This window comes from Mycetomoellerius zeteki, unplaced genomic scaffold (genome assembly GCF_001594055.1).
Source record: "Mycetomoellerius zeteki isolate Tzet28-1 unplaced genomic scaffold, Tzet1.0 scaffold39, whole genome shotgun sequence".
NCBI classification, from domain to species: domain Eukaryota; kingdom Metazoa; phylum Arthropoda; class Insecta; order Hymenoptera; family Formicidae; genus Mycetomoellerius; species Mycetomoellerius zeteki.
The window spans coordinates 929,540-956,646 of NW_017257381.1; the positions used below are offsets into that span (position 1 = coordinate 929,540).

The 27,107-nt window shown below is 34.3% G+C and overlaps 1 protein-coding gene across 1 annotated transcript in view; it reads right to left on the minus strand.

Annotated features, from left to right (window-relative positions):
* Rpb8 (DNA-directed RNA polymerases I, II, and III subunit Rpb8) overlaps positions 1-27,107 on the minus strand; it is a 62,773-nt gene that overhangs the window by 324 nt on the left and 35,342 nt on the right. The window contains exon 3 of the mRNA XM_018453551.1: positions 24,814-24,994. Within this exon, the coding sequence (XP_018309053.1) occupies positions 24,814-24,994 (181 nt within the window). The remainder of the gene's footprint in view (positions 1-24,813; positions 24,995-27,107) is intronic.

Here is a 27,107-nt window from a genome sequence, read left to right on the forward strand (position 1 = left end):
TTCAGATACGATTTAATATTATGATTTTTAAATATGCTTAAAATTGAACTTATATTCATACGGCTTTTTTTCTTGTTTGGGCTCTAACGCTAACATAAAGTATTGATAAACACATAGTTAAAAAATATCTTGTATAATACGCAAAGCGAAAAGATTTTTAAATAACAATTTTAACTTCGAATTATTAGTGTCAATATTCATCTGGTTATCTTCATTTTAAATTTCCGGCGATTTTAAACAATTTTCATATCCAAGAAATTTTCAAGATCGTCAACAATGCTTCTCCTGGTAGCAGCAGATTTGCGACCGTCATAATTGCAGTGCCGATAGCGGTCGTGATATATAGATTGATCACACAACCAGCTAACCACACTGCCAACATGCCGATCGCTATACATATATGTTTGTGTATATATGTATATATATATATATATATATATATATAAAGGAAATTCCTCCTTTAAACGATTAAGAAAGATGTATCTGTTGGACCGATGTGCCTCCAAATATTCCGCTCTTCAAGCTCGACTGATGATAATTTTCTTCTTCATGTAACTTCTTCATTTTATCTTTCTTTTTATAACGCATATGTATCAAACATCAAGGCTTTACAACAATATTAGTGTTTTAGTACATTAGTGATACAAGTCGTTCAAAAGTGTATTGTATTAAAATCAAATAAAATGCGGACAATTGAAATAATGTGTATACAAACTTGAGATTAAAAATTGACATAATGAAAACAATGCATAAATTTATATAGAGCAACTAAACGCCAAAATTATCGACTGCGCAGACTTTCGCAATGAGACAGCACTAAACCTTTTCCATCACTTGACAATCAGTTAACTACTTACATAATTATTATAACATCTTGAAATTAAACATTCAATTCCTTGAAAGCATATATTTTCAAAAAATAACACGTTAACTTCAATATTATAGAAGTGATAGAATGCTTAAGTGCGCATCGACATTAAGGATGTTTTATACATATTTTCAAAACGATAACAAAATTATAAAAAAATTACAGATTATTCTAAATCACGTTTAAACATAATATGATAAATTTGATGAAGGTTTACTATCTCTGGATCATAAATTATTTTAATAAACAACTTATATATTAACGAAAGTTATTTTAATAGCAGTATTTTTTAAATCTGTGCTCTAATAAAAATATATGGAAATTATAAAATAAATCATAAACAATGTTTTAATATAAATACATTATGTATTCAGGATTGTTTATTGTAGAGTTACATTGCGATGCATGAACTAGTTATCCAGTAAATAAACAAAATATTTATTTTTTTCTATATCTTTGAAACTAATCTCAGTGAATCGCAATGAAACTTTGCATAAATTATTTTGAATATTTAAAGTACTTATAAAAGAACAATGTAAATTTTTTTATCAGTTTTTAAATTTTCATTTTTAACAACAAGAATAATAACAAATAAAATAAATAAACTACAAAAATGAATTATTAAACAAAAATATAATCTTATGACGAAGATATTCGATTGGAAGAACTAGTGCGCACTGGTGTGTATTAAAGCCGTTGTACATTAATTTGAGTATAAAAATGAAATGCAAATATTTCGAATTATGAAATACATATTTTACCTAACAGTATAATAAAATGTATTAAGTATTTCACGATTTAATCGATTTGTTTATTTATAATCTTTACGTTATTTTGTGTGCGACGGCTTTAACGTGCACCAGTGCGCACTGAGTGCGTCCAATCGAATTCGCTATTATTCACACAACTGTCATATGTGTGTAGTTGACTTGAAGTGTAAATATTAAACATATGTCTAATATATCCTTAAATGTACAATCAGACAAGAATGTATCACACGTACAGTCCCTGCAAAAAAAATTAAATTTGGAAGTATGTTTAATATTTACACTTCAAATAAACTATATGTATACATATGAAAATTGTGTGAATAAGATTATATTTTTGTTTAATAACACATTTTTGTAGTTTATTTTATTATTTTTATTGTTAAAAATTAAAATTTAAAAATGAATAAAAAATTTACATTTTTCTTTTACAAGTACTTTAAATATTCAAAATAATTTATGCAAAGTTTTATTGCGATTCACTAATTAGTTATAAAGATATAGAACAAATAAATATTTTGTTTATTTACTGGTCATGCATGACAATATAATTCTACGTAAATAATCTTGAATACATAATGTACTTACATTTAAAAATTGAGATTTTTATTATTCATTTTATAATACATTTCCATATTTATATCAGAGCACAGATTGAAAAAATACTACTATTTATTAAAATAACTTATGATCCATCCAGATAATAAACCGCCACCAAATTTGTCGTATTATTTTTAAACGTAATTTATAGAATAATCTGTAATTTTTTTTCATAATTTTATTATCATTTATGTTTGAAAATATGTTATAAAACATCCTAAATTGTATATCATTTTGATAATGCTTACAAAATGCATTCTACGAAACTCATCATGCTAACGTACATACATTATATACAAAAACACACATAAAATCCAAATTTTGCGAGACTTGTGAGAAACGGGAAAGAAAATGTGCGCAAATACCGAAGGAAACTCTCGCGGCACATGTTTTACGAGATTTCCTTATCGATTGACCTTGCCTTTGTCGAATCTCTGACTCTAAGAAGCACTCCACTTCTATAAGAGGCAATTATTTTTAGCCAAGTTCGAGCTTCCACTTACACTCTGGCTTCCTCCTCTCTCTCCCTCTCCTCTCTCTTCTTTTCGTCTACATAAAAAGCTTTAAAAGATACTGTGCATTACTAATCGTCGTAATAGGTAACTTAACCAAATATATCCATTACACACAAATGCAACAGTAATTATAATAATTTTTTTATCTATAAAAATTATGTTTGCTTGTTAATATCTTAAAATGACAAAGACGTAAATACTTTTTAAAATATTTAATTTCTTTTTCATTAGATTTTAAATTTATGTATACACGAATATGTTTCTAAAGCAGAGCTGGGATTTAGTTGCATATTTCGGCCGATTTTCAGATTGATTTCTGCCCCTTACCTCAATTAATCTGAAAATCGGCCGAAATGTGCAACTAAATCCCAGTTCTGTTCTAAAGTAATCATCCTTTGTTTTATCTACATCTCATTTATTCGAAGCAACTACTTCTTTTACTGATAATGTTTTCGATTAAATATTTATTCTTCCTCTCTCTCTCTCTCTCTTTCAAGTAATTAAAAAAATGTTTTACTTCGATAAGTAATGTAATAGCTCATTGAGCGATTTAACTTCTTTTGTATCTACAAACTTATCAAATATGACAGATAAAATGAATGAAAATAGATGAAGTGAAAAAACAAGTTTTCTCGGCTAAAATTATTAAACTCCATTTACAAATAAATAATTTAATTTTAAACTAATATCTATTCTAATAGGGGGGGGGGTTATATTAATTATTTTATATTAATAATATTTACGAAGATGGTTCGATACGTTATTAAATAATTTTGAAAAACTGTAAATATCTCTTATTTTGGATCTGGATACTATAAGAAAAAGAGAATTTTCAAAACTATATAATTTACTTCTATTGATAAATTAATAACTAATAAAGGCGCTGGTGAAATTAAATGAAAAACGCATCAGATGATTTTTATTGCCATTTGATACAACAATATATGATCCTATGTATAAGCAATGTGTATTTATGTATGCACATAAATTGTTACGTTTATGTGAAGCCTTGTTACATGAAACGAATATGCAACAAGCACTCTTCCATTAACAAATCTCTCGTCACGAACGGTCAAACGCCATTACGCTATTTATTCATAGGGAACTGTCATTGCCGATGATATCGCATTAAAAAAAAGAATATTTATCAATGCAGTATGCATTCGTTCGCTTAATTGCGCATCCCTTCCTCCACAAGATATTACATCTCGGAACAAAAAGGAGGAAACAGGATGAAAAGCGGCAATAACAGTTTTTTTTTTTTTTTTTTTTAGGATGTATTTATTGCAGCTCATACACATTGTGCAGTTTCGAACAGATTTTTCATAAAATTATTTTCTACAGAATCGACCGATTTCATGGAAATTCATATTACACATTTACCGTCCAAAGATTAAATTTACGCAACAAATGTCAATTAGTATATTATCTATCGTTAATTATTGTTTCAGACAAATTTGATATTTCTGAATAAAAATTACCAATACGATAATACAATATTTTATACATGTAAATTAATTTTAAATTAATATTTTTCTCCAAAGAAATACTTGTGATAATATTCTTAACCTTATAACGCATATTTCGCTGTTATTCGTTATAATTGTAATAATTATACTTCAAACAGAGAAAAACTTGACAAAGAATAATGGATGTAATTTCCTATGCTCTACTTACAAAATTACAGAAAGATAATTCGTACGAATTCTATCATAATATCGATTTTGTCATTAAAAGAGTAATATTTAAACCAGAGACGAAAAATATAATTGAATCGTGAAACACTGAAAATTGATAATATTGTTTGATAGATTTTATAAAAACCAAAATTTTAATTAAAGTTTATTATGAAATATTAATGTAATCGAAAATCTAAAACTGTTAAAAAAAATTCAAGGATCTTATCTCTGATTTAAACTTTCTCTCGAATCCGGGATCGTTACTAACATAAATATATATAAAGTCCTGAAAATCCTGTGTAAAAAAATATAATTCTTATAAAGATATTAGTATATAATATACATCGAAATATGAAATATACACAGTATAATCATCACAAGCTTTGCAAGTTTTGAAATAATCTAAAGGATACGTAAAATTTCTAATATCACTCTCTTGCGCTTGTGACGAAAATACCATTGCATGTAGTCTGGCATCAATGTCGATTTTTAATCGTACACATACATCTACGTTAAAAAGATGACGTCCTGTCACACGATCACTGATGGCGGCGACAGAAGAGATGTCGTACCAGATAGTGCATTTACAGTATTCAGGGCCCGTGTAAACGCGCATCTGGCACGAGCCCCAACTGCCCTGTAATCTCGTATTGGCTCGCTTCCGCTCCGCTCGCTCTCATACTCTTTTTATTCGTTAATCTTCGCAACTATCCCCCTTTTTCTCCTTTATTTGCTTTCCAGTTTATCCTTCCTCGTATCAAATTGTATGATTCTTCGTATAAAATTACAATGTCTCTTTTACCGCGATATTAATAACGAAATATCTCATTAAATAGTAATATTACATTTGTCTCTAATCGCAATTATGTGTGTCTGTGTCTGTGTGAGTGTGTTAAAAATGTAAACACTTATGTAATGACGTTCAAGTCACGCGATTATCTCTGACTGTATAATTAAGTCTTCATTCCACGGTATAAAAAAAAATCTTGGTAGCAATGATAATTGACTGTCATGCTCGATGAATTGAAGTAAGTAACCAAAAATTGTCCACGAATTTCTTCAAGATGAAACGATAAAAACGACGACGTAAAGTTAAGGTTTTTTTCGTGTCGTCCAGAAGGATGTCAGCTGATGCTATTTTCCCCTCGAAACGCGAAACGAGAAGAGGACGACGTTGCTATTGTCGTGCTAGCGCGATCTGCTAATGCACACTGACGGAGCATCTCCTCTCGATGCTTTTAAACAGTTAATCCTTTCATAGACGCTACTGGTGCATCCCAAGGGCATTACGAGAGAGTTATCAATGTTACGATAATTTTCAAATTAGAAAGAAAACGTCTCATCATTTCAAATTTATTTATTTCGCATTCTCGAGATATTCTATCAAGATAACTTATCTCAATAATGATTACCGTTGACCAATCAAAAGAATATTTTCTTGTTATATTTTTTAAAACAAGTAAAGAGCAGGATGATATAAATTACAGTTTATAGTCATTGCACTGCGTATGTTTCAACATAAAATTTAAATATATATAAACATGAATGTATTCTTCCATTGGCAATTTCAATTATCTTCCCTTCTTTTCCCGTATCGTCACAAAATTATTCACCGATATCAACTATTTAACAACACGTTTATTTTTTAATACTCAATTGACGAATTTATGATTTCAGATCGCATTATTTTTCACTTGGTTTGATTTGGTATCAAAAAGAGGTAGGTACCCCGCACGATAAATAAACGCGATTATTTATCGTTGATTATTTTCTAATCCGATCACGTGGCTTTCACAATAATATGAAATCATACAGAATTATGAGATTATTATGCTATTCAAGTACAAGCGTTCGTTATTTCCGGTATGAATTTTGATTTGAGATTTATCAAATAATCATATTGTCTAGTTTGCATAATTTGTCCCGGATTTGTCCGTATCAGCATTACGATCGATATCGAACGTTCAAGATCGCGAACGAAATTAAAGGAGTCAATCTCGCTCTGCAGTTTGTAATTAGAAGGAAACAGTGTTTGTTCAAATGCAAGACACTTATCCTTTTATCGTCTAGATCGCAGAGAACGACGTCGTTTGCTCGAATTCCCAAGGAATATCGAATTAATTCCAATTGCTCACACAAGTTTGAGAAAATATCTTACTGCACTGTTACTATTTTTAACGTTTCAAGGCGCCCACGCGGTATGCATCACGAACAAACACTAATCGCGCAATATTACACCACGATTTCGGAAGGAATTTTTTTTAATTATTAGTTCAATTCATGAGCATTACTGATTTTTCAAAGATTTTACACCGATGAACTAGAGCGCGATTGACTAGTGTAAAAATGACGTCTGAGATAGTTAGCGAATGCACTTTGAAACTTGTTTTCTGCCAAAGTCAAGAGAGCAAGACCGCAGTGCAGCAGCGTTGTCGACATCGATTATTCCTCGTGATTAACCAGCGGCAACTGCGGCACCACCGGTGCAACTGCATCGCGCAAGAGAAGGGCGCGGGGAACGAGCGGAGGGCCTCGCGGTTGCCGAATGCAGTCGATCAGCGGCCGTTTTAGATACGCCGAACGAATTGCACAATCGTGTACTCGTGCGACCTTGCCTAATCCGCAACAGGTGCATCGCGCGATCCAAAATTATCCTGGCGCGGCAGGTAATTCCGTTTGACCGGTCGCGTCGTACGTCGTGACCTTCCGCGCATAATCGAACGTGTCGAAACATCGTTGAGAATGGTTCCTAATGGCAATCGATCGCAATGGAGATAACAACTGTCCGCGAAAAAAATGCAAGATGAAAGATCCAAAATCATCGATCGAATTTCATAACGAGAAACGCACTCGCGGCAACTTTCCATGGATCGCGTATTTCATCGCCACTCGTGAGAAGAGAGACAATTGCAATTTACGAACGTACACGTACAGTCCAACTGCTCTAGAGCAATAACGTTACACAATCACGACCTTGGACCGTGAGCGCGGAATTTATCATGCCAAGTAAATCTCCGCTCGCGGAATGGAAAATCGATCTCGGGAAGTATAGCGCGCGCACGCGCGCACAATCGATCGATCGATTTACATTTGTGGAATCGATCGTTCTTCAATCTGCAATGTTGGATATAATTATTTACTATAGAGTTGGATACACCAATCAAGATAGCTCCAAAGAGAATGTTTAAAATCTCTTAAAATCAAACTCCAAGATCGAAGCATAGACACCTTCCGCGCGATGTCCGATTCGAAGATCAGATAGATTTCTCACGATATGATTTATATTACTAGTATTTTACACCAACATGAACGTGTGAAATCCTTTCGACAATCGAGGATATAATTCGCTAATCAAATGGGAAAAAATGGCGCAAGATTAATATTATAATATATATCGCGTACGAGAATGTCATGCGACTCGCGAGCGATACGAACAACGACTAAGCGACGACTAGAGCTGCTTGCGACTAAACTCAGCCTAGAGCAGGAGCATGAGCCAGTAACTGCAGCGGCAGCGCTAGCCAGAAACAGCAAGCCAAGTAGAAACGGTTCGACATTTCCAGTCGCACCAGGCGTTATACAATCCGCGTGCACGCACGCTCGGCTGTCTCATTGCTCCTTAACCAACGTGCGTGCCAAAAGTCTGAAATTCTCGTAAAATATGAAATCCGTCTGCGAAACTACGAATAATATTCATAGGAGGTTATATGGAAGCATATTTTGGCATTATATAATTTGTAGCTTATAAATGTTCCAATATTTATATAAAAGAAAAAGTTGACTCAAAATTGACCTAACAGATTAAAACCGTCCGACAGTTTAATATCGATTGAAATATAATTCAGAATACATAATAGTCGCGAAAGAATTACATCGAAGAGTAATATACCTCGGATAAATAATTATTACAACATCGATAAATCCAAGAACCGTAAACTTAATAAAATATATTGTTTTCGATAAAAATTCAATTCTGGATCCTACTTGAATTACATTTAGATTACAATATTAAAATTTTTATTGCTCAATTTCAACGTACTCTAAAAACTTCACGCTCACACTTTTTCGGTATTATACACGTATTAATTTAACATCGAGACAAAAAGCACGATGATATCGCATGTACAAAAAATTGTGACGTATGCATTGCATTCCCAAACTTCAATGCATCTATTCCATCCCTCAGAACACTCGATGAAATCGTTGCGATATTAAGGCTGCGAAATTAAAATCGAATACGAATCGAATACGAAATCGAATACAAATGTTCAAGGAAAAACTAGAGAAGAGAAGAGAAACATGGTAGGAAATTCGAAGCGACGTTCGCTTCGACGGTAACGATGTAATTGGACCACTTTGCCGTTAAACGAGCTTAACGATCGATTCTGCTGTACTATCACGATGCACATCGTGCCTTCTACGGGATCGAGATAGATCGGCATGACAGATCCTCCGACATCGTCACCTTGCGGAGTCACTAATAGCAGTGGCACGTCGCTTTTTCCAAAGATATACGTGACGACAAACTCAGCGACGAAAGAAAATAAAAGTCAAATCGATGATTATAGAAACCGACAAAAAGTCATCATGCTACTCTCGATGAGCAGCATGATGACTGCAACCATAGCGAGTCCTAATAACAAACAAAAAAATTTTTTTTTCAAGAAACTTTTAGGCTGTTATGTGAAACAATTATATAATTAAACATATATCGCGTCTCGAACAAAATACGTAATATAACTGAAGAAGTTTTTAAAACATAAATAAAAAGAGACAACACTTCATCTCTAAATTAAAATTGCATTTAATTGTTATCACGATGAATAAAATATTCGCATTCGAAATAAGAATCTAACAAATAATTAATAATTTTATTAATTGAACCAATTAACGATTCAATTGATTTTTAAAATTCGTATTCTTCAATGATACTCTTTTTTTCTCGGGTGAAATATAATTTCAAATTTACTAAATTTTTTGTGCCATCAGAATGAGAAAGAGCAATTAAATCTCGATTTTCTCGTACGATCGCGATGTCCAAGAGATACAAATGTGCTTAATGCTATTTCACTAATCACTAGCTATAACTATCTATAACTATTCGAGGGAGCTCGTGTTGCTCGAAACGAAAGAAAAATACGCGGCGAGACCGTACGGCGAACAAGGCGCGACTAACGCGGACGATCCGGGTAAGTGCCGCGTCGTGCGATTATGCAACCGCGTGGCCGAAAAAGCTATGCCAAGATGCGTGGCGCTGGGCCACACACGCCCCATCATCCGCTTAACCTCGAAACATTATCGTGTAGCCAGAGACCATGCGACGTGCCAGCACCGGGGTTGGTCTCGTTATTACCGGGGTTGCGAAAAGCCCAGAGTTACTTGGCTCATTCCAAACGAATATTCTCTCCCTCCCCCCACCAGGCTACCGAGGGTGACCTTTGGACATTGCGTCGAGCTGTTATTTTCGAAATTATTTACATTTCGCGATATAAAATAAGAAATTTCTTTATGGATATCGAATTAATTAGTTAAATATATAGTAATAGTATAACTTTGAAAATGTCACAAATATCTTGTACTTATCGGAAAACACTTCGGACAACAATGCATCTAACCTCAATTAGTTTAGTTAATTATTTATTTAATTATTAATTATTAATTGATATGTAACTTGATATGTAAAGTGGATCTTATGATTTATAATAAAATAACAGAGCAAAAAAATACCGTGTCTTCAATTAAAAATTATACGTTACGAGATGATCAATCCGAAATCGTCTCCGGAACTAGCATAAAAATCTTTCTCAACAGCCGATTAATTAAACGAAACGTTATCGAATCCGACCGAGACGCAGCTCAAATCGCTTTATCGTTCAAGTCACAGATTGTGCTAGAGTTCGGTTTGCATGAAATTAATTTCGACTGCCAACTACTGCCATTCTATTTGCATCGACAATGATAAATCTGAATTTCTATTCGTCGAACGCTAGATTCATAATAAATATTCTTTTGTATTCATATTCTTTCGTTCCTTTTATAAAAATTATACACAATTTGCAAGTATTTTTTACAGGATCAAAAATCTAAAATGTAACTAAAATGTATAAATTGAGATACACACACACACGTATAACAGTTTAGCTACTATTGCAAAAAGAACTCTCTAAATCTCTTGGAGTGAAATCTCACTCGAAGAGACTGAAAATTGAGCCAGTCTTGAAAAGAGTCAAAATACGGCCACTCTTGTTCAAGAGTGGCAGATTTTCACTCTTTAAAGTGAGATTTACTCTTTTGGAATGAGATTCACTCCGGAGGAGTGAAATCTCAATCCCTTTTTTAGAGGATTCCATCTACCCTGGTATTAATTCCAAAAAAGGGATTGAGATTTCACTCCTTTGGAGTGAATTTCATTTCAAAAGAGTAAATCTTATTCTAAAAAAAAAAAGAGTGAAAATCTGCCACTTTTGAACAAGAGTGGTAGTATTTTCATTCTTTTTTCAAGACTGGCTCAATTTTCAGTCTCTTCGAGTGAGATTTCACTCTACGAGATTTAGAGAGAATAAAGAAAGAGATAAATCCTTGCAATTTTAAAATCGAGAGAAAAGAAATTGAGAAAATAATAGAGAGATCGTCATTACACGAGTCTGCACGAATTCGAATTTGTTGTACTAAATATTGCAATCGATGATATCGATGATATCAACAAGCATATATCCATCGATACAGTTTTAAAATCGAATTGTCCGCTATTCTCTTTGATAGATTTTTGCACGGGATATAGGTCAGTACCGAAACGATCGATTCGCGCGTCGGCTTGAGGCACGGACGCGTCCAATAATGAGCCTATACTCGCGCGCGAGTTTCCGCAGACCGCGCGACCAGGCGACCTTCGTCGTCTTGTCGCGCGTATAATTGTTGTTAATTATTGAGCGCATGCCACTACGCACGCACGTGCACTTTCGCGACTAATCAAGTGCAACGTAATAATGGCGAACGCCTCATGACACTACGTGTTCTTTCCGTGACAAAACGATAATTCACTCAAATCTTAAAACGTAACACTTTTGTATTATTTTAAGAACAACCAGAAAACAATTATCAATCTTTAGAAACATATTTATCTGTAAAATTGTTCTTTTACGCATTCGATTTACAATCCAATGACGTGCTGCCCCCCCCCCCCCCCCCAAATAAAAATATAACATGAGTATAATTAAGTGAAAAATAATATTATATTATTTTACTCTTGTTACTACACAAATAATTCTCTAAAGATAACATCAAAAGCAGACAAAGACGATAATAAACATCATCAATAACAATGCAAAACTTACATCATGAACAAACTTTCTCAGTTGAGCTATCTTTGAAATTCTCTCGATGGTTATTTTAGCGTAAAATACAAAAAGCATGCTCTCTACTACCTGTAATTAGATATGACACAAAATTGTAAGTCACTGAATTTATAAGATATTTGTTCCCACGTCAACGCAATAGAATGTAATCGAGTGTATGATAAATTTCAATTGATTGAAAAAATAACAATATCACATCAAACATCGAACAAGGAAATAACTAGACAATAGCTTCCTACGATTAAAATATTATGTCAAATTATTAACTCTTTTGTAAAAATTTTGAATATTCGTTAATTTTTAAAACAAATTTAAAAATTAATTTATCAAATTTTCATTAACAAAAAAAGATTTCAAAGTGATTCACAAAGTGGATTAAGTAATCTCAAATCCTTCAATGTCGATGTGAATAATCCCGCAAAACATAGCTTACGCAAATAAGTGCGTTACTCTCAAGATGCTCCGACATGCTGGGATGTCCTCGAACATCTTGATGCGCGACGAATGAGAAGTAGCAGTGGAAGAAGAAGAAGAACCGCGACAGGTGGGTGGTCGAGGGACGACGAGGAGCAACGTGCATCTCTTCCTTGGCAAGGTAAGTGTCAGAACCTGGGTCGACTTAATCTTAGACAGCTACCACTATCGCATCATCGTCGCACACTATCACCGCAGCTGCTACTACTACCACTACACGCCGTTGGCAGTCATCGTCATCATCGTCATTATCGTAGGTCGTAATTTTCGTCACTACCGAAACGCGAGGCGACGCGACACGTCGCTCTGTCCGACATGGTGTAAACGAGCCTTTAAGTCTCGCCATCTCACATCGCGGCAGTCGCGACACGACACACGCAATACAACGGCAGGAACCGGGGAGCGCACCTGCGCGCGCGCTGCCTGCACCGTTTTCTCGGTCGCGGCCCGTTTGTCCCCGTCACGACACCCCCCTGCACTCCATCCCTTCCTGCCTTCCCTCGCCCTCCTGCGGTCGAACGGCCGCTCCCCACTCGCGCGCGCGCGACCGATGTATCGCGGAGGGGTTGAGGAGGCACCTTTGGCCTACCTCCTCACCTCTCGTGCCCTCCTCCTCTTTCTGTACCTCATCCTCCTACGCCACTCCAACACACACGCGCACTCGAGAGAGTCGATTATCGTTCAGAACCGGGAGCTCTCCTACTACATCATTTAATGAATAGAGAGAGAGAAGGGGGAGGGAGGAAGAGAAAGAGAGAAAGAGACGCGGTAATATGGCGGTCGACCGTCAAATGCGAGCACTGATTATGTAAGAAAAGACCAAGGAAATAAACTTGACGTGCTTCGCAATAAGCAGCTGCAGACGAATTTGCATATTACACACTTCTCGTATAACTATTATTAAATACCATTCTTATTTCTTCGTCAAAAATATCGCTACAAAAATTGTGTGACGCTATAGTAAAAGTAGTTGAAAGAAAAAACAAGAAATCAGCTGAAGAAAAGGAATGTGACACTTTCTCTCGTTTTAGGCTGGTCGTGCATTGCACCCGAAATTATCTCGCTACTTGCTATCTATTGACGTTGCGATTATACGGCTCGCGAGAAATGTACTTGTCTCGCGAAATTGTTTTTATCGCGACGTATGACGGTGATGCTGTAAGAGACGCATACGTGCAGGATAGACGTATTAGTCAGACTAAATATCATTGTTATGTAATTGAGAGCCGGTACACAACACGCTATATGTCTTTGGCTACGTCATTCAATGCAGCGCGCATATAATGAAGCTATTCTTGGTTTACCATCATGCAGTTTAAGCGCACGACGGTAATTGATCGTACGTCGCGTATCCAGAATAATTAAAAGCGCTTTCACTAGTAACGTGAAACAAAAACGATTGAAAAGATCCTGGAACTATTGGAATCGCTGATTTTGACATTGATAATCGTGGGTATCGTTACAAATCATTGTGGAAATGACAAAAACGCAATACTGAAAATGCAAACGTCTAGTTAGCCAATATTGATATGGAAACGGATTTTGCGAAAATTGAAACGAAAATATTGTTGTACATGATTATTTCTTCCGGTGGAAGTAGGATTTCAATATTATATTAAATTATATATTAATATTATTAATATATATATATATTAATATATTAATAATTATAATTTAATTATATATTAAATTAGATATTAAAAATTCCTCATCTTCCATTCTTTGAGTGCAAAATGAGAGCGGAAAAAAATAAATTTATTAAATATTCAATGTCATTTGTAAAGCTAACATTTTGTATAATGCTACGTTAAAGTAACTTGACGTACACCATAAAATACCGCTGAAACAATAAATTAGCTTTTCCCAGCAATTCTCGAAACAGTTTTGACAAATTGTAATCATTTTAAATTTCAAGGTATTCGTTTTTGGAACGGCTTTATAAAAATCAGATCTTTTGCTAGCACGCGATACTGATAACTAAGAACTTTTCTACTCGTATGTCGTCCATGCCGCAAATGCGACGAGTGGTTGTAGAGGAGTTGAAGCAACACGTGGCGGTCGGGGCGCGTAGCCGCGATCGCTCGACTGCAAAGCAAAGTCCATAACTACTGCACGCTCAATGTCACGGTTTGCACTATCATGATATCGCGCGTAGAAAGTGCAAAATGTGGAAAAATAATAATAGGATAACTATCACATAAAATGTCTATAATAATAATAATACAGCAATGGAGAGAGAAAAAGCATTGATTTTAAACCTGTACCATATACGACTTGTAACGACAAGGAAAAAATGTGAATATAAACAAAAGAAAATGTATGGATAACAGTAGACGAATAATATGTTATATAAATCATATGAAAGAAAATTTAAGATAATATAATAGTGAAGACGCGTCGAAGGTAAATTTACTCTCGTAATTGATAATAGCTATAATAGCTTTGCCTAAGGGTCAAGCGAATATTACAGAAATGCTACTTCATGAACGAGAATTGGATTTATAATGCAATAAATGCAGAAATGTTAAGTGCCGTTGATATTATAATGATAGAGGTATGCTATTTGAAAATGATAATCAAGATGTTTTCAAGCAATTTTTAGAGAAAAAATATTTTAACATTGATAGGCGCATATTGATAAATAAGCCAAAATAATGTTTGAAATTTACGAATTAAAAAAATACTTGGAAAGTGAAAAAAGAATTTCGGAATATAAAATCATCGTAAAACATGATGTGATCGACAAATTCGACAAACTTCCATGAATGAGATTTCCTCTTATCTCCCATAATTCCTCTTAATTGCTTAATTTAGAATATTTCACTGTTGTATGACAATCCACTTGACGTAGTCATTCTTTCTTTCTCCCACATTTCTGAAAATTTTGCATGCCATGTAGAGATAGAGAGAACGACTTTATTTACAATCGACAAAAAGAACAGTGTCAAATCTATTCATTCAATTAAAATATGAAATATTCATTCTTTAAAATATTGTATTTTTATCCATATAATGGATAATCCATTTTTAAATAAATATCTTGTTACTTCTAGAGCATATTATGATGAAACAAATAGAAATTTTGAGTCTGTTAAAAGTGAATTATTACTATTTTTTACAGTCTCTCTGATAAGAATTTGCGTATATAATAAAATTTATGAAACATTTCTCAACGTAAAGCGTCGAATTATACATAAATATAATTATTTAAATAAAAATCGAGATTATAATAAAATTAAACAACGAAAAATATAATAGAAAATTTCCTTGCGCAAATGACGAGAGCGTCTCACTATCTCGAAAACATATGATCGTAGCAAGAAGAAGCGCAAAGAACATCAAAATCGTGGAGACGAAACGGGAAAGGAACAGGATGATGTATCCTGTAAAATCGATCCAAGTAAAATCAGCTTTTACTCTCAATTCTATGAACAGTAGACATAGAAACGCTCGCACTTGTCGACCTTGAACGACATTAAAGATGCAGTGAATTTTAATGAGTTAAGAATGATTTCATGTTCAATTAATTTTGCAAATGTAAATTTTTATTCATTATAAATACATATATGTCGTCCGTTAGTCAACATACGTATCTATCATAAAATAGAATCGACCAGTTATTTGCGGGTGCAAATTACAATTGATGGCTTCGCGTTGTGACGGTAACTTTTAATAATAATTTTGTTTCTAAAACAGACGGAAATTAAACTCTTTTTCTCAATTTTTAAATCAACCTATTCGAGCACGCGATATATTGTCGGAAAATATCGTCACATTTATTCTGTAACACAATTATATATCTCGATTTCATGTACTTACTTCTTACTAAATAGCTGCTAACCTTCGGTCAACCGAGAATTCAATTCTTCAGATCCAAATGACATTGTGTCGTATCGGCTACGTGCAATCTGGCTTCACTGTGAACACGTAATAACGTGGACTCTTCCGCGTGTTCGGGGAAAGTGGGGACGCGAGAACGGTCCCTGTCAGGGGTTGACCTAATTCCAGTCACTAGGTTAGCCTCTGACTGTCTGACCTTTCCCCAGGAGCAGTCCCGGCAAGGATGCGCGGCAAGCGCCCGTTAAAACGAGATCTTCAATTTTATGAGTATGCACACATTACACGTATATCCTTCGTAGATCCTACTACCGGAAAAACAATCGACGCGTGAGAAAAAAACGTTCGAGCAAAATAAAAAATTAATTCTAACAGTTACACTCGCTTACACCCCTTTTAAAGTTTCTTTCGAATTAAGTATTTACGCGATTTAAAATATGTTCCCAGTTTTTAAATTTTGTTCAAATAAAACTATTCGAATAGCTATTTATGGCTCTTTGCCTTAGTTTACATATTTAAACATCCTAAAAAGACATGATCACCTCATATCTTTGACAACAAATCTTTTATCACGTAATGTAATTAAAAAAAGAAAGTAAATGAAATAATAGACCGTTGAAAATTAATCTCCGAAGCAATATCTGTGCGAACGGTGAAAAATAACACAGAATTGAAAACGAGACAACTGTAAATGGGTATAGTTCATGGAAAATGCGCGTAGGTGTGCATGAGGGAGGAGGGATGTGTTCGCCAGGCAAGTGTAGGCTGACTCCGAGGGGATAAACGAAACTGGGTCACCCCTGGGAACCGGAGAGAGCCTGGCTCGCATCCGGGTAGAGAAGAGCCTGCGAGTGTTGGCGGCAACTCGGTACAACACCCACAGCAATATCGAGGTAGAAAATTACCTGCTCGAGAACTCCTTTATCATGAATCTCCTATTAATTATCTTCCGACTAAGCTTCCATGTTACACATAATTCAATTCGCAATAAACAAATTCCCAATAAACACTATACCGTGAAATGTTTTCAATTACATTTTGGAACAATAAAATATTTATACTAACCACTTAATGCACATATAAGGGTATATGTGAAATTAATACAAAAAAAACCGAGTTACTATGTTAAGTTTATACGACTGTGTGTCGATTATGACTCTTCAGAATAGCTATTAGAATGAGAAATAATGCTCGATTCAACGACGAGATATTTTAACGTACCGTAATTTAGTAACTCAAGCTAACTCCCCTTTTGCAACGAATGACGTCGGCATTAGTTTAAACGCTCATGATTGGAGTCGATGTATCACTTGCAAACGTTATAACGTGATTTTATACCTTATTAATGCTTTTATACGCGTTTCATTAATATTCATGACGCATAATTTATTAATAACATTCTAAAATATTCGTAATATCGCATCTACATCACCTATCACTACATTCTTTAAATGTTCCATAAAATATATCAAAGATTATTTTTTAATCCATATGTGGATAGATGATACAATGTTATTCACAAATTTAATTGTTGCATCATCTTTTGGGACTCTAAAAAGGGATCTTAAAATTTATAAAGTTAAATCTTTGCTGATTACTGAGATTTAAAATATGCTATTTAAGAATAAATAACATATCGCAACTTGTACATCATTAATTCAACAAATTAACACTTTGTAGAGATTTAATGTTCATGAGCAATGATTCACAAGAAAAATTCGGAAAAACTTTTATAAATAGAGCAACTCTAAGAAAACCAATCAGTTGTTGATAAACACAACAACGCGGAACGATTGTATAATACACGCGTTATGTGATATAATGGGTATATAGCTCTCTTCCTCTTCCCGCACATTCGTTGTGTGTGTAGTACAATATATTCACAATTTTTTAAGTACAAAGGTATGAGAGAGTAGACTACTAGTTCGCAAAGCACGCACTATCACAGTAATATATTATGCGGACCTTATACAGTCAATAATATTGTCAGTACGAACAAAAATGCTGACAAGAGATTATTGATCGTGTGTGAGTATCGATATGGACTGATGCAGAATATTGATGGTGATCCGGATTTCTTAATTCTCGAACATCAGTATCACTCTGTGATAGGAATTATACGGATCAGCGCAACCATTCGAAGATATATGCTTGCAATCCGCTTTAAAGAAAAAAATAAATTTTCTCGCTCAAATTTTTAATCAAAAAGATTAAAATAAGAAATCTCAGAACATGGCAAAAGCGTTATGATGTCAACCTTTCACATTTTATCTTACTGAACATTACAGTTATTTTAACAATGACAACACGGTAATTAATAAGAGATTATAAACAATGCCAAAGTTGTTTGTATATCTCCCAATATTAAAAAGCTTTAATAATATATAACCATTGTATTTTTGAAACTATTAAGCCGCAATAATGTAAATCCGATAACAGATGGGCAAATGAACATAGACCAGTTACAAATATCATCTAAAGAAGGTGAAAACATAGTCGAAAAAACATAGACCAATCAATTGTGACGTTGCTTTGATTATACCGCGGCCAAACGTGCGGTGTATCGATGCGATTTTCGGCGCATAATACCTGTCGAAAAATCAACGCCAATAACATGCACGCATCACGAAAAAGAGAAGGAAATGTTTTTACACATCGGCTGCCAAACATGCAGCATGCCGCGATTCCGCCTCGCGATTTTACGTAACGCGGCAATTCCGTGACAATTTTACTCGTCCGCTCGAGTTTTCTCGCTGCAGCGCAACGTCGGATGACGTGGCGGTTAAATTTTCCGTCGAGTCGGCTGTGTATACGTATACCGCCTTCCAACACGGTCCTAGGCTGCTCTCCACGATATTAGGAGATACATGTGACCGTGGAACGGCGGTAGACGTGACTCACAAGGAAGAAAAGCCGCAAGGCATGTTGCGCATATGAACGCATATTTTACAGACAGTACAATTTTGCCGCCAACGGATACATGATACTTCAACGCAGCATCAAAGAGCCAAATTTTGCGTATTTATAATTTAAATTCAATACATAAATTGAGAGTTAAGATTAGTTTTTAAATTTAATTTCCCCATTCTCTCTCACTTTCTCTCTTTCTCTTTGACGATGATATACTTCGATAAAAAGGATACAATAATTTTCAGGAAGAGACTTTAAATAAATACACATGTTGCAATAAATAGAATTTTGTCAAAAAAAATAAATAAATAAATAAATACAGATTCCTCAAATTAAAAATGTATAATGTTGTATTTTCAACTTGACTGCATATTAGCAATAAGAGAATCTCACTCCAAAGTTAATTACGCGCATCACAAATGACTGGAGTGATCTCGATCGAGAATGTTTCTATTATTCGATTAACAAACCAAGTTTACACTCAACATCGTGGAAAATCCGACGAAAAATCAGACAGCGTAGAAGTAAAACCCAACGGTGGGGAAGGGATTCTCCTAAGCTCGAGCGTCAGCTGATTGGTTGTTCCGGCGTCAGCTGATTTTGACAGCCCGGGCGACCTTGCGCGTCCTAGCCGAGGTATCGACCAATCGGGAAGCATTGCATTGTGCGCACGCGCCTGCACTAATCCTGATCAGCTGACTCTCGCAGAGCCCGCATCCTCGATGAGATCGAAGAAATTTGTGTTACAGGTTCTCCGTCAAGAGATTTGTCATTCTAATAATCTACTCAGCATCAAATACCGACAAAATAAAAGCGAAGAGAATTCACATTTTAATTCCGACAAAAAAAATACCCGACAGAATACTTTTAAAACTAATGAAACGTTTGTACTATTCATGTAAGTATATTGGATTTTATCGTATTTAAAAAATTGTATTAACAGGAATGTTAATATAATATATTTGTAAATGAGATATCATGGAACTCTAATTTTTTTACAAGAAATATCAGCAACTTACAACGAAAATAAAGTACAAATATATGTAATATTAAAAGTACCACAACCCGAAATATAATAAATATAATAATTGGATAACGATAATTTTGGATTTCAAATTTTTTTTAGAGTGGATCACGTCGCGACGACAGGATGTGTGTGCCTGCGCGTTGCCAATGTTGCCGGGGTATCAGCTATATTCATTCCGGGGTCTCGAGCTACCCCGATCAATAATTCGTTTCCCAGCTGTCACGCCCCTCGCAAACGAAGGAACAAACGTTCGAACAAACGCAATATTAACAAAAGTTAAACTATATAATTATAGTACAAGACCGTATCATTTAATCTCGTCCAAATCGAAATAATCACGTCGAAATATTTTCACAATAGCTGCAAATGTTTGAATCTCTTTGATACAGCAAGATAGATGTTTACTCTTGTACAGCATCTTGTATAGTATGATGGACGATGTTTACTTTTTTACGCTCATTTTTATTCGTTCTATCATTATGAAAATACAATTAAATTAAATCGATTCACATTACAGAAGAGCTAACGTCGTTACATACACTTTTCCAATTCTATTTAATACATAAACATATCTCGCAACTGCAAATCAGCAGATACGCCATCTCTTGAAAAAGGATCAAGACTTTTGTACCCATCTTCAATTTAGGTGACAAACACTTAAAGCAAACTTTGAATTATCCATGATTCGTGTCAGATTCGAGGGGGAATAGAATTTTTTTTATAATTTTATGTGTAATATAATATGAAAGATACTTTATCGTTACTCAAAATACGTATTTAAAAAAAATAAAGACACAAAGTTATAAATAAAATTAAAAATCTGACACGAAGTACAGATAACGAAAAATAAGTCTTAATCCATTAATCTCTCTCTCTCTCTCTCTCTCTCCCCTCTCTCTCTCTCTCTCTCTCTCTCTATATAGGTGAAATGCAATGCTGCATCTTAATTTGACAAGTACAAATTGATTTCGTGTCGCTCAAGATCTTCTCTGTGGGAGAACCGGGAAGGAAGTCATCGCGATCATAAGAGAACTTTGCAATTGTTCGCTACAGCGAGACTTCCGATTTAAATTCGTCTATCTATTTGCCGTTTTCGGCCGTCTTTCTCGATGATTATTCTCGACTTTTCGACTTTTGCCAGCCGGGTTGCCAATGCCCCCAGAAAACTGAGATACCACCAGCTGTGTTCACCCGCTTCATTACCTACCGAGTGAACGCAGAGTGGCTCCCTGTCCTCCGAAAGCTCGTTCCGCTGATCTCTCTTGTACGTGCGCACTCTCTTACCGACCGGATAATGGCGTATAATCGTCACGCCACATCACGAAGAAAATCGCCTTGTTGAAAATGTTCGCTTATCTCAACGTGGAATTGCATTGTTTCTGCCAAACACGCCACGTGATGTCTTCTTATCGATCGAGCTCAATATCCTCCCGTATCATATTTCGACTACATGATTATATTATGACCAGAAGAGTGGAAATTATGAAATACCCTATTACTTGAATAAAAACAACTCTACTTACTATTCCATACTTTCTTATAAATAATATTCACGAGATGCTTTCTTACAATTTGTACTCTTGTTTTTTAATTGTATTTACTATAGAAAACATACATAGGAAAAAAATAACAGAGTATACAATAAACTTATATTTAAGTTTTTTTAACACGTGGATGCGATACTTGAATTTTTCACAAAAAATTAATATAATGACTAAACAGACAGCTAATTGACACTGTTACAATTATTAAATCTCCAAAAAAATACCGGAAAATATCATTCAAAAAAATAGTAAGAAAAAAATAACTAAGATACTACAAAAACAATTATCATGTATCATTAATAAGCATATAGTGTAGGCTTGTCTAATTACACATGGCGTGTTCCACTTAATAACCTTGAGTCAATATCGATATACAAGTTATGGAAGAGTAACCGAGAAATATAAATCTTGATCCTCTAATACATTTAGCGGCTTAAATATGTACACGTTTTTTTTTTCTTATATCGCACAATAAAATAAATTAATTTAAGATTCATCTTTTGAATTATTAACTTACGTACATCATGTAACAGATTATAAAACACTATATATATAAAGAAGGCAGACAAAAAATATTAACAAAAACAAAAAATAGACGTATAATCATTTAAATCTTTCGTATCTGATACCAGAAAGTCCAATGATTCTTTCAGTTGTAAATTTTAGATATTCGAGATACTCTGATAGACATATAAACTTATTAATCGTGATTGTACCTCACACTTGTCAGAATATAATGTATATGATTTATATTTTGTTAATTAATTACATTTATAAATTACATAACATACAGCTGAGATTACATTATGCTTCAATTGAGACGAAGACTGACGACGCATGGAAGAACAAGCTAATTAAAAATTAAACGTTAATCTCTAAGTATTATGAAGAAGCGCTATGAAATGACGTCGCATTCGATAAATAGTACCGCACTTGCACGGCCGATTTAAAGCACTTAACAGACTCGAATGTTTAAAGCGTCATTATCTTTCTCTTCTTATCGTGCCGTCTACAACGCTGCGTTCTATCTTTAATAGCGTCAACAGAGCGCGGCATGTTTTGCGCGCAGTAGTGGTACAACCTGCGGCGAAATCAACGGCGACGCAACCGATGCGACCGACGTCGCGGCCACGTCCCAAGGTCAATGCGATAAGTCGGTCAAACCGCGGGGTTATCGCGCAATTCCGCATTTCGTTCAGCACGTTTAAATGGAAAGCCTAACACTCGCGTGCAACCTTCGGTTTTCCGTCCAATTGGAAAGCAATTTTAAATTGCAGAAATTTCACAACTTTCATAAAATTCTCCATAACACTTGTTCGGCAGATTAATAAAATTTGAAATTTTATTCTTCATTATAAATCCTTGTCGAAGAATTCATAAGCATTATTTCTAATACAAAACAGGGGGTTGGCAAAAAATATTTTTTTCTTAAAAAACAAAATATTGTTTTTTTTTAAACATGTTTTTAATGCTTCATACATGCTTTAAACATTAGTATTAACAAAAAACATGTTGTAAAACATGTTAAAAAATATCAATTAAGCATATTTTAAACAGTTTAAAACATGTTTAAAACATGATTTTTACCAATCCTGTTACAAATATAATGTTATTATTAGGTATATCTGACGATTAAAATTTTATGTCTATGTATAATAGAGCTTATTCCCATCCTAATTTTTATAAATGTACATCTACTTGCCGTACTCATTTTTTGGCAATAATATACAAATAGCTAAAAAACTGCGTTTGAAAAAATAGCGAGTCCATAGTTCATGAATGACGAAGCTAAAAATGGCCCACCCGATGACGCACTATTTCGGCGTGCTCAGCCAATCGTGCCAAGGTTCGGGCAATTGCGTATCACGTAATTCATACAACAACCTTAACTTTATTGCCATTCAATTACTATATTAACCGTAATACTTCTTTAAATATACATAACTTTGCACAAAAACTTATTTGCATGACATTTATTTAAATAAGTTAAGTGTCGATAGCATACTGCGTTTATTTAATTTATTTAGCACATAATTTTGTTCGTACATTTTTATCAATCTCAAAAAATTGTTTGCAACACTTTGCGTTGCTTAATATTCCTTTCTACCATTCACAAATTACATAAGCATGGTTAAACGATGATAGTATCGCTCCTCGAGCGAATCGAGAAACCTTGTTTAGAACGCTAATCAACGACAACAGAGAGCCAATTTCTCTACAAGCGGCGTAGAAAGTTGTTTTCGGAAGCTCACGCGGCTTCATTGAGAGCGCTTGGAAACGAGCCAATAAGAGATCGCACAGCAGAATGTTTGTCACACATCAATGTGTCGTTCGAACGACGTCATGTATCGTAACGTGTATCCCCGATAGGCCCGATACAGGCCAGCGTACGGTGTATCCGAGCGGAATCAAATTAATGCAGAACATGCATAGATATAATTAAAAAAAAACTAAAAACAGTGATAAATTCTCGTAATTGACAATGTCGCTCCTTATAAAGATTCGTATCAAGATATTTTCGAAGGATACCGTCAGATCAATTCACGCAATGAGATTTCTTACAAGATTCTGCTCGGATATTGCAAAAGAAGTGTATAGATTCGTTTGCACTACAAGATCTTTAGATATTTTTATATGTAACAAGAATTTGTATAAATTTATTTTTACCTTGAAATGTGTAATGGAAAATTATTCCAAAACAAGATAATCTAATGAGATACAATTAATAATGAAGATATTGTTTAAATAAAGATCAAGTATTTTGTACTATTTAAATGAGAATTAAGCGTAATAATTTTCGGTCATTCCGTATAAAACTTATAGGTTATATCGCCCTGCTATCAAAATGTGATTACTGTAACAAGTTCTTTCGCTTATCTATTCTCATGTTCTCATGTAACTATCGTTGCGTACCATACGCACACTTTATAAACAATGATACAAGATTTCAAGGTAAAATCATAATGGCAATACCAAAGATCGTAAAGAGTGCAAACAAATCTTAATTGCTAATAAGATATATGTATTTCACTGGTAAGATCAATCTAAAAAAGATTCGTCCTTTGATTTTAATTTTCTATTCATAATTGATCATAAAATATATATTTGTTAATTTTTTTTATGTTACTAATTGGACTTGCCTAATACAATAAATTAAATTTTTCCATGGGACGAAAAACTAATTTTCCAGATCGATCTTACACACTTGATATGAAGAATAAAACAACGGCTACTTACAGTCTGCTGCTGGGTTCATTGTTGGCTTCGTCACCTTCAATTCGATACACCTTGCCGGACATGACGTACTCAAAGCTGTCCGCTCTGGAACCTCCCTCCTGTTCCATAGGATTCCATTCGTTACCATCTGGATATCCATCTTCACGTAACGTCGTCGACAGCACAAGACGGAATTTATCTCCTAAACACACAATGATATTTCGTTACTCACATAAGAGATTTATCTCACGCGTACCGAGTTTTCGTTCGTTAAAATCTTTGCTCTGTATATTGCTAGAAAGATGTCTTTGATTATATAGGTAAAATAATTTTTTTTTGTAACTTGGCTACTATATAACTGGAAAAATTGTAAATTTGCAGATAAGTATTTATTACATAAACGTCATTACTGTTAAAAGTACGTAGTATCTCGTCCATCATAATGGCTCAGATACGTAGACGAAAACAAACTTATTGAACGTATCATGTACATTAAAAATATAATTCCTAAAAGGAAAGAAAATAAATCTCTTGTAGAATTCGAAAAATTAAACATAAGAGAATTATAAAAAAAGTGTACTGAATCGTATTTAACATCTAAATGACTAACAAGTAGATCATTTTACAGGCATTTTTATCTGCGTTATACTGGGAGTCTAACACTTCAATGCAGGATGTTTCTTGATCCCGATGTTTCTTGAACACAAAAAAAGCACGGACAAGCCAATGACGGAATATAAACGGATTCAATAATAGCGTTCACGCGAATGCATCGAAAACACATCGCTACACGATTGCATCTCATTACATCCACTTATCGTTGCCATTAGAGTGGGTAAACCAACGGATCTGTCCTTTTCATCATGCGTACAATATTTCGATAAATATATGGCACTCACTTTGCATCTGTCTACGTAAAGTGCACTTCAACTGCGCTGAATAAACCGTTAAGTACGATTTACAGAGCAAAATAATAATTTGTAAAATTGCGAAAAAGTGAAAGTAACTGTTAATATACGCTAATTAATTAATATTATTAAGTGATAAAAACTTGGAATAATTGTTTATTTGTTCTTATTAAATCTATACGCACGGAACAAAGTTGCATATAAAATACCTACACCTTCTCTCGTCTGGCATCGCGTAAAATCGACAGATATCAAAAATAAAATTTTATTATTTTATTTAATATGATTAATAGGTCTTTATGAAACATTAATTGTAAAAATATAATTTCACTGTTATGAAACACGAAACACACTTTATTCGCACGGCCAATGGAATGTTGCTAATTGTGGGTATCAAGAAAAAAAAAACAAGATTCTTTAGTTTAAATCCAATCACTATCGTTAAATTAAATTAATTTACCAGGATTTAGATTTCTCGGCTTTAGACAAATACATCTCGATTTTTAAAAATATCTTTCTATTGCATCAGATGATTTTATAATGTCAAGGTAAGTCCGCTTGCATGAAATTACGTGAGTCGTGCGAATAGAACGCTTCTAGAATCGATTAAGTTGAATATCGACAAAGAAAAAGAATCGGAACGTACGTAAGATTGAAAGAATATAGGAAATGATATAAGAAGAGATAGAAAAGAGAAACGAAGAGAAAAATCATCGTACAAGTATATAGTGCCTGAGCAAAAATAAAGTAGGCCAGGAAAAAGAAAATTGAAGCCACGCTTTAATAAAACTTTACGAATAAATCATCCGGCATCGCTATATCAAGAGACGTAAATTATGTGAATCTCGAATTGAATTCATTGCTTCAATCGAATATTTGGGACTGTCGTCGCAACGCATACTTACTGCATTTTAATATAGATACGCGAGCATAATCGTTGGCACGAAAAAATTGCCAGTTTCCATACGAAGCCCTGAGCTGAACCGATACGTAAGAAAGCCCGGGACGCAAGGTCAAGGTTAAGCACACACAATGGCAGGTATGGTGCGAGCTTTAATCGATACTACATCGTTGCCGGCGCCGCCACCGCCGTTGCTACGCTGTCGTCGTCTCCGCGCAGCAAGAAAAGATTATCCGTTTACAGCAAAATTTTAGACTCAAAGCCTCTCGCTATATCGTTATTCGCGTTTATATATTATTTATCTCTCTATTTCCGTTCATTTTTTAAATGGAAATAATCTTATGTTCGCCATACTTGTTTAAACGCTAAACAATATACATACGAGAAATAATATATCGAAAGAACGTTTTCATAAGTAATATATGAAAGCTTTTTTCGCACGTAATAGATGAAAGGCCAATGGCAATGTGGTTATCAGCGCGAATGAGTCCGGGAAAACCGGTCAA